Source organism: Sinocyclocheilus rhinocerous, unplaced genomic scaffold, assembly GCF_001515625.1.
Source record: "Sinocyclocheilus rhinocerous isolate Xijiao unplaced genomic scaffold, SAMN03320098_v1.1 scaffold562, whole genome shotgun sequence".
In the NCBI taxonomy this organism is placed as follows: Eukaryota; Metazoa; Chordata; class Actinopteri; order Cypriniformes; family Cyprinidae; genus Sinocyclocheilus; species Sinocyclocheilus rhinocerous.
In genome coordinates, this window is record NW_015641608.1 from 2,003,915 (window position 1) to 2,020,098 (window position 16,184).

Here is a 16,184-nt window from a genome sequence, read left to right on the forward strand (position 1 = left end):
GAGAGAGAGAGAGAGAGAGAGAGAGAGAGTTATATCATAATATATGTAAATAATTATTTGAAAAAGTAAATGAAATGTATAAATTAACAGAAAATCCATTTAAAACAATAAATAAATAAACAGAAAAATAAACAAACAAACAACTAACTAAATAAACAAAACAGAACAAATAAAAATAAATAAAAATACTAATAAATAAACAAATAACTAAACAGATAATTAAATAAATAGAACAGGTAAACTGAAAAATAACTAAATGAAAAGAACAACAAACTAACAAATAAATAAATATGTAAATATGTATATATATATATATACTGTATATATTTACATATTTATAATATATGTAAATAAATTATGTTTTATGTTATATTATAATATATGTACATAATTATGTAAGCCTAAATAAAAAGTATAAATAAATAGAAAACGCATTTAAAGCAATAAATAAATAAAGTGAAAAATAAACAAACACACATCAAACAAAAAACTAACTAAATAAACAAAACTACATAGAAAAAAATTAAAAGAAATGAAATAAGTAAAAAGAACAATAAATAAACAGAAAACATTAATAAACAAAAAATAAACAGATAAACAAACAAATAACCAAACAGATAACGAAATAAATAGAAAAAATAGGAAAATAGAAAAACAATGAATTAAAAAAAACAACAAACAAGCAAGCAAACAAACAACTAAATTAACAAATCAGGTTTATCTGCCTTAGGTTTCAACAGCACCAAACCAACAATAACCAAGGAAATTCTTGGTAATCTACACTAGACTGTGAATATCAATCCTTTCCGTTGCAGTGTATTTCTCTATCCTATCTGTTACTGTAAACATTCCACATGTTCTAATTCCCATCAATCTGCTTTCCAGTTCAAGCGTATTCAAACAGGACTGAGCAGTGAAACCCGTCTCTCTCTCACACACACACGCATACAGACACGTGCGCAAACACACACTCACCTCCTTTCCACCATATATCTTAAGAGAAACATAATACAGCATGGCCCTTGCATAATACAAAACATACAAGTGTAGTGGGCACCAACTCAAAACATGCTGCTTTAGAGCAGAACTGGAGTCTCTGGATTGCACGCAAAACACATCACAGCCCGAGGAGAAGCGGTCACAAATTAACATGCAGGTTAATAGGTCAAACTCAAGGCTGGCACTTGCCTTTTATAGTGTGTGTGTGTGTGTGTGTGTGTGTGCTTTTTGGCTTGTTCTGGCTTTACTTTACTGCTATGTTCCTGTCTGCTGCAAATGCTGGACTGGGCAGGCGGGAAGGCAGGACAAGAGAAAGGGAGATGGGTAGAGAGGAAGCTGGCAGGCACCTCGACCCCCTCCCCTGCTCTCTGTCTGCCTGCTGTGTGTTAAAATATATCCGTGCACATGTCTCCCCTTCCAGAGTCACTAGACATTACCTTATAAAAGAACCAGAGGAACTCTCTCTCTCAACCCTAATCATAGCCCACCCCTTGACTCCATCTGCACTGCAAAAAAAAATAACTTTTTAAATCATCATTTTTTTTTTATTGTATTATTTTATTTTATTTTACTTTTGGTTATTGTTTTACTAAAAAAAAAAAAAAAACTTTTTTTTTTTTTTAAAAATATAGGGCAATTGTTACTGATTTATGTTATTGCTAGCGATTTATGCTTTAAACCAATTTATTTTATTTATTTCCCTATTATTATTATTATTTTTTTTTCATTATTTAGGAACAATTGTTAAGAATTATGCTTAAAACTATTTTATTTTATTTTAATTTCTAAAATTTTTATTTTTTTTTCATTTTAGGAAAAATTTATGCTGAAAACTTCTTTTCTTTTCTTTTCCCAATTGTTTTGTTATTTGTAGGATAACGGTCAGATGTGGTTTAAACCAGGTTATTTTATTTTATTAATATATTTAATTTTTTTAGGAACAATTGTTAGATTTATGGTGAAAACTTTTATTTAATTTTTTTTCACAATTGTTTTGTTGTTTTTAGGACAACTGTTAGATTTATGATTTAAATCATTACATTTTTTTATTTATATATATTTCATTTTTTTAGGAACAATTGTTAGATTTATGCTGAAAAATGTTTTTTTTAAATTTCCCCAAATTATTTTTTAAGAATAATTATTAGATTAGACCAGCAAAAAAAAAAAGGTTGGAAAAACCAAACTTAACAGACAGATATATACATTTTATAATTTTAATATATATATGCAAATCAATGTTCTCTAAAATAAGTTTACATTTTTTTATTGGAAAAAATATTCAGCGCAAATAAATGTATAATTTAAAACATTTTTAAAGATATTTTTACTTGAAAACAAGTCAAAAACACTGATTAGGAAAATAACATTTTGCAGTGCGTCACCCTCTTCCTCCCTCTATCAGCATAAAGAAGCGGCCTCTCTGTGTACACGGATTCACATGACTCAACATCTCTGGCGGTCTGAATCCAGCCTCAACTCTGCTCTGTTTTTCCCAGGGGGGAGAGGGAAAGCGAGTGTGGGGATAGAGAGGGAGGGAGCGGGAGAAGAATGACGGTGTGGAGTGGGGGGTTCTGGAGCATTGCCCCTCGCTGGCTCAAATTTCCCGCTTGTCAAGCCTGATGGATTTGGCTAAAAATAAAAGAAAGTGGAGGCCCATGACGGGCAGATGAATGAATGAATGAACTTTGCTGCAGCTTTACCCCCTACCCCATCCAAAAAAAAAAAACACTCCCCGATAACCCTCGACGGCAACTCCGAGAACTTCCTCCCTCGCTTTCAAACAAAGATGTTCTGATGCCAAGCGTGGCTAAGAGAAGTGCATTCCAGAAACAAACGTCCCCTTTTTCCCAAAGTCCAGACAGTGAGAGAGCACCAGGGAGAGAGAGAGAGGGACAAAAGAGACACAAAACATCCCAGGAAGACTGGGGATTCCTCTGCTTTCATTAATGCAACCCCCTTTGGGCTACAAATACAAACATAAGGTTCACACTGGACAGTTTGCAGCATAATATACAGTACAAGAGCGGGGCTGGTTGTCACGACTCACTAACTATACTTTTATTCAACAATGACAATTGATCAAAAGTGACAGTAAAGGCATCAATAATGTTACAAAAAAGAACCTAGATTAAAAAAAAAATGATCATGGCTTCCAAAAAAACATTAAGCAGCATAATTGTTTCAACATTAATACTAATAAGAAATTAATTACGCTTAAAATCTGCATATTAGAATGATTTCTGAAGGAACATGTGACAATGAAGACTGGAGTAATGATGCTGAAAATTCAGATTTGACATCACAGGAATAAATTACATTTTAAAATATACTAGAATAGAAAACAGTTATTTTAAATTGTAATAATATTTCACAATATTACTATTTTTTACTGTATTGATCAACAATAAATGTGGCACTGGTAAGCATAACAGACTTAAAAAAATCTTTATTTAAAAAATCTTAGGTTATGAATTAAATTATTCATAAGTTGAACAGGACAAAATGATTTGATATTTTAAATACATTTTTGCTGTTTTAATAATCGTTGTGCATTGTGTAAGTGTGACAACTTGCTCCGTATGATGTGACAACATACCCCACTATTGTCATGAAGGTCAACATGTGTTTCCTTTTTTCAAGTGCAGTAACAGTGTACATTTTTAATAACTAGGTACAGAAATCAACTTAAAAAAAAACTAACCTCTACTGGTCGCCACTATTTGACACCCCACATGAACAGGGTGAGAAAGAGAAAGGCTGCATGATGGGAAAAATGAAAATTAGGCCATTCCCAGATACCAAAATGAAAGAAAGAGACACCAGCAAAGGAAATCAAATAAAAGAGAGGAAGTGAGAAGGATTCAATGTCACCTTTGTCAGGTCAGAGATCTCTTGTGAAGTGAAGTCTTGAGCGCATGTCCTCCAATGTCATCCCGAAATGCATTTGCACATACCCCCGCAGGCATGAGTAAAGCATTCCTCAACTATTTCCCATGTTTCGCCAGCTTCAGATCACTGCAAGGCTACTGTACCGTACCATCTGTGACTGCAGCTGTGGTAAACACTCCATCCACTGCCACTCACAAAGTTTATGTGCGAGACACTGACCAGCGACAGACCAGAGAAGTGCTACTGTCCACCCTGTACCCTCTTGATGACCATTGATATAGATACTTCCTTTTCAGAAAGCTAATTAGACGAAAACAGCACCTGGTTTCACCTGGCCTAAATGGTTACCCAAGAGCTTCCTGAAATATCTTCCCTCACCTAATCTCATGGTAGGAGGTGATACATGATACAGCAGGGTTAAAAATAGCCTCTCTCTCTCTCACTCGTTCTCCATGACCTTTCACTTCGTGCTCTCCTCACCGCTCGGAGCGTTGGAGGAAGCCTCAACATGCAGCTCCTTGACACGGAGGAGACTCCTCGAACCAAAACACACCCAGAACAGGAGATGGTGTCATAGCCCGAAGTTTCTCACGGGGCAGTAAAATGAACTCAGTGGCCGGTGTCACATTTGTGATTTATAAAAGAACCAAAGGGAATGGCTGAAAAGAAGCTACGCAAGCCAGCACAAAATGGTCATTTACAAACTGAATGCCGGCAGTCATTTCCAAAGGTTTACCTGTCATATTAAAAAGCACACGAAATATCAACTAACCCCTCAGGGTGTCGCTGAAGGGTGGGATTGTGATTCATTCATTAGGATATGACGAAATGTTCGCTTGCGCTCCTTTTTTTGAAATCAATAGGCAATTTTGTGTCATTTAATCTTTGGAAATTCTTACCGCCTGATTTCCCACAAAAAGTTTTCCTCGCTAAATGGACATAAACGTCGCCAAATTCCATGACGTAAGTGCCAAAACTCACGGAGAGCGAACGAATGCTCCTCTGAGACTCAACGAAAACAAACGAGAACATGTTTAGAGTAATCTCAAAATCTTTGTTTTCATATTTGCATCAAGCCGCTCGTTCACCAGACACCAGAAACATTACATCACTGAGAGCCGGGAGCCCCCCCCGTGGCATCGGGACCCTTCACTTGTGTGGTTTCATCAATCAATGCCCTTTGAGAGAAAAGAGTGCATGAGAGGGAGGGAGAAACGTGAAAGCCATTTGTTTTCTTTGTTAGGCACAAGCGGAAGACTTGAATCAATAGCTGAAGCCTGTGAATCAAACTCTGGAGGTGGTCTGCCCACAAACAAGCCGTTCTGAGTCACACGTTTTAACGAGTCATTGCTCTCGGACATGGGAGAGAATGAGAAACACACCACTGTACAGTCCGGCCTTGATGCAGCTGCGCCGGGCATCTTAATCCATGACATTACAACATACTCAAATCACTCTTTCCTTTATGATCTTTTTCCTCTGTCCACTTTGTTGGCTGGCTTAATGCAAAACACAAAGTCGTAAAGTGAGTTACGTTCCCTGGTTACATTGCTTAAAGGGATAGTTCACCCCAAAAATGAAAATTCTCTCACAGTCTACTCACTATCAAACGTTTTGACCGTGTAATGAAACTCAATGGGGACCAATGTCGTTTTGAACCCCACTGACTTTCATTAAATGCACTTTATATCTTTTGTGCTCCACAGAAGAAAGGTTTGTAACGACGTCAAGGTGAGTAAATGATGAGAATTTTCTTTTTTGTGTGAATGATTCCTTTTATAAGGCTAAGCAACAGTGTCGCCGAGTTTACGAAAGAGATGGGAGAGCGAAAAATCAAAACAAAAGCGTTGAAAGCCTGCTGCTTTTTCCTTCCACACAATCCAGTCATTCAAAGGCATTCCTGGTGCATGATGGGGGAAACTTCACCCACTCAGAGTTATAAGTGCATGCAACATACCTCGCTACGACACGAACAATGTCCTCTTTCACTGGCTTCACCCCATGCTGCACATGCAGAAAAGCACGCTGGGAACGGGACAGATTGCTACCTCACAGTATGCACACGCTCTGAGGACGAACTGAGGCTAGATACAGACGATATACAGTAAATTGCCATGTCACTGAATACCGACTTTTTTAATAAGACATTGTAAATGAACAGTTAATGAATATGCCAAAAAAAAGATTGCATGAGAAAACTTGTACAAAATCAATCTATGTGCTGTAAAGCCAACATGTGTTTTACATGACATTGTAAAATCTGAGCTTGCATACTGAGACTGGAAATCTAATTTAAAACGGGAAAGTTTTAATTTTTTTTCCTCCAAGATTTATTTTTTGCATTTTTGCCTTTATTATGACAGGACAGATCAGAACTGACAGCAAGCAAAGTATAGGGGGTGGAATTGGGAAAGGTCCTTGAGTTGGGATTCGAACACGGGACGCCTGTACTGCAACTGCGCTGTATGTCGACAAGTTTTAGAATTTTGAAAATGCAAGTCGACATGATTTTCATCTATTTTCTAAATTCAGATTATAGATCTTATTGTGAACAATTCATCCCTATATATGTTTCATATCTTTAAACTAATTTGTCCTCGTAATTTTTTATCAAAATGTCATAACTGGGACTTCCTGTGGTGACGAATGACAGACTTCTCCAATCATTTAGTCTGCTGCTTAAACCCTGCCCCTGTAAGCTTGCAAGCAATGCCCACATCTTATAATCCAATCAAGTACTGATGGCTAAAACCAAGTCCCCATTCTACATTCTTTCTTTTTTGAAAATCTATATCATTTGGATGTATGTCGCAATACAGAAGAAAAGATCTGCCGCTACTTCAGTTTCATCGTCACTTTAAACAAAAACATAAAATGCCATAAAAAGAGTAAATTGATTGTGTAGTATTTCTAGGTCACTAATCAAAGAAGACATGAATCATGTGACTCTTTGTACAGACGGTCAGATGTTCTTCCACTGCAACACAAGATGTTCTTTGGATCATCACAAATCATGCTGAAGAACATGATCATCATTAGGATTGACAAATTTGTGTTCATGCAGCTCGAGTGCTGCTGTCATTACAGCAAAAGCTACAACATCCTGAAATTTGTCTTCATTTTTTAAATACAACTTTTCACCCAAATTGTTATACTGATAATATATGAATGAAATGCAAAACAGAAGCATTTTCACTTGCAGTCTCAGACATTTGGATTACACTTTTTGTCATTATAGTAGTCAGGTGTGGCATGGCTGACATTGACAACATCAGGAGAAAAGTTCTTCTCCTCAAGCAAAAATCATGATATTGTCCTTTCTGACCTGCATTATGCCCAAAAATCTGCTCTCCAACATGCATGCTTAAGAACTTTCTAGGCTGAACAACCAGCAGCTTTACCCATGTAATTCTGTGAGTGAGCTTTCTTTTGTCCTTTTTAATAGCCCTCCAATGAAGACGGGATATGAGACTTGACTTTACATACACATAAGATGCAAGTGAGGCCGTTCACTCGAGGATTTCAGAATCACATTTCAGAATGATCAAATCTTTTCCTCTCACAGCAGCAAAAGCCGCTTCGCCATATTAAAAGTTCAACTGGAATGTATGACTGAACGTTCAGGGAAAGAAAGAGAAAATGGATCCGACAAGGTACTACGATGCTGTCATAATTAGATTGAACCTTCTGGCAGGAATTCAGCTACAATGAAAGTTGTTTTTCTATATGGAGTTAATATTGCAGTCACTTTGCGGCTCGATATTTATTTATATGGTTGATATTTGCAGCACCTGGAGAGGAAACTGTGAAAAGGAAGCTTTATTTCCTTTGCAAGACACTTTAGAAATGTAAGTACGTAAACTAGAGCAGAAAAACAAAACTTTTAAGAAATCAATTTTTTTTTATTGGTGCGATTTTGCACCCGAAGTGCCTTCTCTTCAAAATGGCAGACTTCCTAACTGAAACTAAACACTAGATTTGCAATGTTTAATGGAGATCTTTTGCAAGATTGCAGGTGGTTTCATTCACGTTATCAAAGGGGACCACCGGACGTTTGCAGGGATGTTTGAGGACACCCGTCAAACATTTACCCGCCCCACAACTGACCTGATACCTGTGTGAACGTGGTCCACTTCCATGATCTTTTGGGTCTATGTAAAATCTGACAATGTCTTAAGTCAAGTCTGACTTGCAAACACATCCAACAAAACAAGATAGCAATTCCAAGCCAAGGCGCCCATCTTTTATGCATATGTATTCAGGTGTAAAAGCAAAAGCCATGAAATTCAACTCAAATTTGATCACTCACAGTGGTCTGTTCCATTGTTTGTCTGCTCTGACAGGAGGTGACAATGACAGCTCCGAGTGTTAGCATGCGCTGAGATGCTCCTGTGTGACTGTGGGACTGAGACGCATGTTGTGGTGCAGCGCCAGCAACAGTTTTCGGCTGGGTTTTTGGGGTCGACAGCACAGGCCTCCTAATAGAGGAACGTCTCTCTGTGTGGAGTAAGCTCCACCTCTGTCACGCTAACACACGCCCCTCGGACTTCATTGACTGTAAACCTCAGCCATACTTCCTTTCCTGTAATGAACAGTGAATTTCTTATTATCATACATCATATCCTTCTCAGATAATCACAACAACAAATGTCGGTCTACATCTTATGAGGCAAAACCGACAGGTTTAGTCACCTGTTTTAGATTGCGCTTATTCTAAATGAATGAAGTAATGAATTACAGTTTACAAAGTGATGCCGTGTTTGTACAGTGAGCTACATCATTTGTAGTCTCAGAAACATTTTAAACCTAATTTGGCAGTCATTTGATCTGGTGTTGGACACCTGAATGTCAAGCTAACATCTTTTTTAATCTTTAATACATTTTACAAGTGGTTTATTTCACCTGTGCATACATTCATCACCATCTCTGACATTAAATTATGAAAAAAGGCATGAACATTGAACCTTCTTGATTTTTGCACTAATTATATTAGATATACATGTGACTTTTTTCTTGTTATTTCTTTCTTTTTTATTTAAAGTTTTTTGGTCAGCTTTAATTGAGGTTTCAATAAAGGTTTTACTAAAGTCTAACACTTTAACTGTAAAACTATTTTTGCACAAGTTTTTTTGTATATTCTTAAGCTTTTCTGTATATTCTATATTTTCACAGTTTGTGATAAATGTATACACCAGTAAAATAAACTTGCATTGGTTGTATTGTAAAAAAAAATGTAATGGTTAAAGAACGATATAAAAAGACAATAATCTAAACTCAAAATAAGCATAACATAAAACCATGTAAAGTTCCATTATTATATACATCTAAAATATTATAAAAAATTTGTAAATTTATTATAAAAACAGAAAATCACTAAAAAACAAAGATTGTTAAGGTCATGTGAAAATACATGCTGGTTTCTATTTCTTGGAACATGCTTCATGGAAACTTTTCTAAATGTAAAAAACCACGTAGGTATGTGTCAGACAGCTAGTCTGAGAAGTTGAAATGTTACATCACCCTACATTTTTGGCTTCTTTTTCCATTTTTTTATAAACTTGGTAATTGCTGTAAGCATTTGCCTATAGGCAAAGGCGGAGCCATGTTCTTCAAGACCTTCCTTGTCTATGTCTATTTGAGAAGACAAACAACCCTGACTAGTTATCTCAGGCTTCCGTGCATCTGCAAAGAACTGTTCCACTGCCTGCATCAAACTGTACAAATAGGTGTATTACAAATATTCTTACAAACATATATAAAACACATATAAAAATATAATACAAACACCTACATCCCAAACAGAACAAGAACCACAAATTACTGAGAAAATAAAAAGGTTACAATAAAAAGGCTATAATCTAAAATAAGATTAAAATTAAATGTTTTAAAAGTTTCTTAATATAAAACTAGAGCCTATGGAGCCGAATTAGCAAATCGTGCGCACGATTTATTTATTTTTTCTTGCATGTCATATGCAGGGCTCCGTAAGAGCCACATTCATAACACAGATAATCCAGAACATCCAGAAACTATTGCAAATAAGCATTTTTAAAAGTTTCTTAATATAAAATTAGAGCCTACGGAGCCCCGCACATGGCATGTAGGAAAAAAAAATAGTAGGCTAAATCTTGTGCACGATTTACTATTTCGTTCATATTTTTTCTTGCATATCATGTGCAGGGCTCCGTAAGAGCCACATTCATAACACAAATAATCCAGAACATCCGTGCAGGGTATGGAGGACGAAACCTGCAAAAACTATAAATAAATAAATACACAAATAAATAAATAAATATGCAAATAAATAAATAAATGTCCCAATAAAGCAATATGAATTGAACTGAGTTTAAATTAATAATTGATTACTAAGCAATTTGATTAGATTATTATCTTTCTTTCTTTTTTCAGATCGAATGCCATCAATGCAGGAGGTGGTTTCATGTGCCTTCCAATGGGAAAATTAAAAATATGATTTTTTTATGATTTATGAGTTTTTTTTCCCATTGTTATTTTATGGGACTGCTAATTTTACAATTTGTGCATATCGTTTTACAGTAACTGAAATGTGAAGCAAACCAATTACAGTAAACATTACAGTATAACAGTATATTTTCTATTGTTTTAAAATGCATTACTCAAGAAAGGACCAAAAAATGAATACAATAATAAAATATTTTACAGTTAAACAATATTACACTGTAAATACATTTACAGCAAGTTAAATGACACGATAAAATAAAATACAGTATTTTTGCTACAAAATAAAATTACAGTAAGTTACGAGCGAACTATTTACTATTCCGTTCCCTCGATTTATAAATTGTGCGCACGATTTACTAATTCGTTCCCTTGATTTGCTAAATCGTGCACACGATTTATAAATCGAGAGAACAAATTAGTAAATTATGCGCACGATTTAGCAAATCGAGGGAACGAAATAGTAATCATGTGCACATTTTAGTACATTGAGGGAACTAATTAGTAAATCGTGCGCACGATTTATTGATTTTTTCTTGCATGTCATGTGCGGGGCTCCGTAAGAGCCACATTCATAACACAAATAATCCAGAACATCCAGAAACTATTGTAAACAAGCATTTTTGAAACCGTTTCAGAATTTTTTTAATTTGTAAATTAATGTTGCTTCTTTCTTTGCTCTTTGAAACAAATCATCTAACTAACCAAAAACTATTTAAAAACTATTTTTCAAATAACAATTTGAATAATTTGAAAGCCATTTTTATTCCAAAATACATTGTTAATACTTCTTAAAAGTATTATTTTATTATTATAAATTATTACTTACTAGTTAACAATTAGAAAAATAATCATATCATCACATCAATCATATCACAGTACATCACGCAGATCCATGGTCAATTTTTTTTTAAAATGTCCACAAACAATTTAAGCATATAAATAATATGCACAAAGTCAAAGATAGCACCTATAACACTTACAGCAATCTCAAGATTCTTTGTGGAGTCTTAGCTAGACAATTAAAGGCTGCAGCATGTTTTCTTTCAAGACACTCATCATTGGAATGACCGGGTCTTGGACTCATTGACCCTTGGCACTTAAACCTGTTGACTGTAAGTTAAGGTCACAGCTATTGACTGCAGGCCCATAAATGTGTCCGTACCTAACAGTGGGCGGACCGGCTTCTATCAGCTACCTGATAAATCGAGCTTGACTCGGAGCGGCGTGCAGAGAGAGATCCATTTATGGATCAATGCATTCTTAACAGCAGTATTATATGGTGTATAGAACATCCGAAGCTTTTGAGGTCTGTGGTCATGACTATTGCACTCTCAGGTTAAGAAACTGTAATTCTGTCCCGCGCACACCCACGTCAAACTTCCCACCTCAGGCGAGTCAAAGCAGCATTCCATACGTCAAACTGCACTACATGACAGCGAACTCTCAAATACCATCTCCATTCTGCAGAAACATCATTTCCTTTGACCTTAGGCTTTTGTTTACCGCCTGCAACATTCGGCAAAAAGATATCAAATGTGTTTTTTGTTTGTTTGTGCGCTCGTGTAGGGTTTCTAACCTTTGTTGTAATATTTTTTCTGTCATAAATGATGTACTGTTGTTATCGTTCTCTTTTAAGACACTGCGAAAACATCTCTACCCGAATAAAGACAGAACAAAGCAAAGCTGTCACGTTCTGCAAGCCACACTGCAAGAGCTCAACCAATAAGAGGTTTCTGCCAGGCAGCATAAAGCCACCATCGGTGCACGGTGTTGATTTGGTAAAGACACGACCGATTTACTGTACATTCGAGACAGGAAGTGGTCACGCCACCCCTGCTGCTCCACGCCCACCTCTTACCCCTCCCCCTCACCACCCGTGCGAGTCTCACAGGATGCACACACACTTACACACCTCCAGCTGCACAAAGACTAAAACCACATATCATACTTGTTTTTATTCATTCACACCTCAGTGCCCCACAAATCATTAATTTACTCCAGAGACCGTAAAATGCCTCACAGACAATAAACTCTTGTTTTGAAAGCTACTACTAAGTTAACAGTCGCTGATGCGTATTGAATTCATAATGTGACAAAAACAATGAAATTCTGAAACGAATGAAAGCAAGTGTTGTCTGCAAGATGTCTTGCAAAGAAATAAATCACTCGTTATTAAATATTAAAATGCTTTATTATAATACTTATTGTCCGTTTTCACATAACATGATCCCCACCGTTAAACATACATATACATAAATCACATAACACAAGCACCTTAATAATACTGATTATTATTATTATTAAGTTAAAAAAGTAAAAACAATTGTATATAAGGAATTTTTTAATCCTTAATTTTATTATTGATTTATAAAAATGATGAGTAAATATACTAAATAATATTAATAATAATATTACATTTTAAAAAGTGATAATAAAATTAGTTATTTTTCTAAATATTATCTTAATTGGCAAAAAACAACAACAAAAAAAACACCATCAACCAACATATTTAACCGAATCAACGAACAGATGAATAAATAAATGACACTGAACTAATTGTGTTAACATACATTTTTTGATTAAATGTTTCTGTTTAATAAAGTAGTCAGACACAGGCTCATTTAGGTTCGTTAGTTAAAAGTATCAGTCTGAAACAAATAAAAATACAACAACAACAAAAAATAGCAATATGTTATACGTAAAACTGTGGTTTTCCCCCAGATCTGGGGAGTTAAACTGAAAACTGACTGGTGTAAAAACAATTTTCACTCAGAAATCACTAGTAAATTTCACAAAAATTGCAAAGAAATGGCAAGTACCACATTGCATTAAAATTTGAAATTTACAACTTTAAAAAAATCATAGGTTGTCCCTGTTTTTAAACTGTTGAAGCTGTTTGCCAATTCTAGTGTTAAGTAGTAAATCCAAGAAAATGATATGTTGAATATTTAAATGTTTTCAATTTCATACAGACACAAAATATGAAATTAACACTGCATTAAAACCAAAAACGGTGATAAAATCTGTACAACCAGAGTTTAATCTATCCATCACTCCTCTAGGGTGTTAAACACTGCTGACTTGTTTGCGCTAACTTCTGCTGAAAGATTATTATTTATTCATGATTATTCATACAAGCGTTCATCATCCCCAGATGTTTCCAATAGGGCTGTGCGATTTGGGGGAAAATATCAAATTGCGATGCACACAATGAGAATGTTTTGTTCTTCGTTCTGAAGTGTAAAGCAATACAAATAAATCCGTCTGGGAGGAATTCTTTGCCAGAGCCAGCGTTCCCTCCGACTGCACTCTGCCTGCCGAGTCGCTCTGGCAAACGGAAAACAACTCGCAGCGCAGGGGTCACCTCCGCTGCCCTCCATCCCTCACTCCCCATCTCTTTTTACTAGCCGTCTCTCTCTAAAACAATGATCTCACCCACTTACCAGGAATCCGCTGATTGTTTTAAATACCTTCCACTCTTGTGGACTCAAGTCACTTTTTCCCATCCAGAAAATAGGAAAAAAAAAATGCCAGAAGGGGAAGAAATTGACCTTGGCAGGAAGTTTAGTATCTAGCATGCCTGAGACACAGTTCATTCAGGCTCTCAGCCGACATTGTTTTAAATTACCGCTGTCCCATGCAGCAATTCAATATGGAGTAATGGAGAAAAAGAAAGAGAGAGAGGTCAAAAACATCCACATTTTTCTGCAAGTTATGGTTGGCTGCAAATCTAAGGAATCCGAAAATGAAGTTGCCAAGGTACAGGAACAGTATTTTTTATTTTTTTTCAATCCAGCTCAAAACCATTTCTCAGACGAAGAGTGTGAAGCGGAGGTTTTGACAGCATAGCTGTGGTATGTTCACCTGGGATAAGCCTCGACAGAGCATCCAATGACGCACTTACGGAGCGGAGAAAAAACATCGACACATCTGCTAGCACACATACCCAATTCTGAATCATTCGCATAAATGTCTAAGGGTAAATATGGCATGCAACATCTTCCCTGGAAAGCTTGATTTTTCATATATGCTAAAATATGCAGGAAAGCATTCAACGGCGTCATCCTGACAGACGGGGGAAATAGGAAAAAAAACAAACGACAACAAAACATTTTCCAGGCTGGTGCGGCACTAGTGTGTGTGTGTGTATGTGCTTTAGTAAGTTTTGCGGTATGGTGTGTAGGTTATATAGACTGAGCATCAATATTGACACAGCACACTGCATATGACTCATCTGTACCGACACAGGCCTGTGACACCCCTGCCCTCCCGCGCACCTTTCCTTAGTCCTATTGTGGTGTGAAACTGTTTTCATTTGTGTGTGTGTGTGTGACAGTGTGTCCATGTATATAATGTATATATGAGTGTGTGTCTGTGTAATTGCCTGAGGCTGTGCCTGGCCCACATTCACTGCAGCACTTAAAGGAGCAGTAAAGACACTCCTGCCTGCTTCACTCAGGTCACTGATTGCCTGTTTGTCGTGTCTGGAGAGAGTAGCGCTCAAGTACTCTGAGTTTAAGGCTTCGGAGCAGCCAAGCATTGATAAGGTGGCCTGGAGATTTCTGCAGACAGCAGCACATCAGTGCATAAATAATTCTGGAGCAGTTAAGAGTGTGAGAAAGAGAGGAAGAGTTCCAGACGTTGATCCAGTGACACTGCACAAGCTGTTTCTAATTCCTATGATGCCTGCTAGTGTACACTGCGCCCTGTATACTTTCCAGGGGATATCTGTAGAAGTTACCTTTACTAGATAAAATGCGTTCATTTGGAATAGCCTGCAATGTTAAATATAACGTTAAAAAAAAGATACTTTTCAATATATAATATAAAAATACTTCTATTCAAAAGTTTGGGGTCAGTAAGATTTTTTGAAAGAAATGAATACTTTTAAGTGCTTAATTAATACTATTAATCAGCAAGGATGTATTAAACTGATAAAAAGTAAAGTAAAACTCTTACACGGTAAAATTTTTTTTGCACTTTTACAAAAAACTTTTGAACATTTTATTCATCATAGAATTAAAAAAACATTATTACTGTTTCCGCACAAATGTTAAGCAGCACAACCGTTTTAACAAATAATAATAAGAAATGTTCATTCAGCATCAAATCAGCATATTAGAATGCTTTATGAAGGATCGTGTAACACTGAAGACTGAGTAATGGCTGCTGAAAATTCAGCTTTGCAAAACAGGAATAATTTTAAAATATTTTAATACATTTTATTATATATTCAAATACAAAACATTTTAAAGTTTTTATTGTATTTTTGATCAAATAAATGCAGCCTAGGTGAGCATAAGAGACTTCTTTCAAAAACATTTAAAAAATCTCGCAGACTCCAAACTTTTAAATGGTAGTACATATATTAATATATTAAAATATGCATTTAAATAAAACATTTACAGTTAAATGTAATTAAATATACATTCTTAAATCATATAAATCTTTGTGCTAAAATAATATAAAATATTAATATTTTAATATGATTAAAAATAATATAATATAATTAATATAAATTGTCACAGTCAAAATCCCTAAAATTACAAATGACTGTCATGTAAAACAATTTGTTTAATTTATAATATGTATGTGGGTCAAAGACGAAAAAGGGTTTAAGCATAAAAACAATAAGTGTAATACTGCTTTAAATTGTTGTTGTTTTTCCCCAAATTTAAAAAAAAAAGTTTTCTGTTTAATTTAATTGCAATTTTGTTTTTGTTTTTCCGAGCAAAAAATAAATATCATACATTTTCCCCTGATTTACAGAAGACACCCACTAAAATGTCATTCAGTGTAACAATCCTGTCAGG

At 35.5% G+C, this 16,184-nt stretch overlaps 1 protein-coding gene across 2 annotated transcripts in view; it reads right to left on the bottom strand.

Annotated features, from left to right (window-relative positions):
• LOC107755268 (transcription regulator protein BACH2-like) overlaps positions 1-16,184 on the bottom strand; it is a 102,763-nt gene that overhangs the window by 78,681 nt on the left and 7,898 nt on the right. Inside the window, exon 2 of one of the 2 annotated variants that reach the window (XM_016572011.1) lies at positions 8,201-8,473. The exons of the other annotated variant lie outside the window; for it this stretch is intronic. Coding sequence (XP_016427497.1) covers positions 8,201-8,266 — 66 coding nt within the window. The 5' untranslated portion in view covers positions 8,267-8,473. The remainder of the gene's footprint in view (positions 1-8,200; positions 8,474-16,184) is intronic. 2 annotated transcript variants of the gene reach the window in all.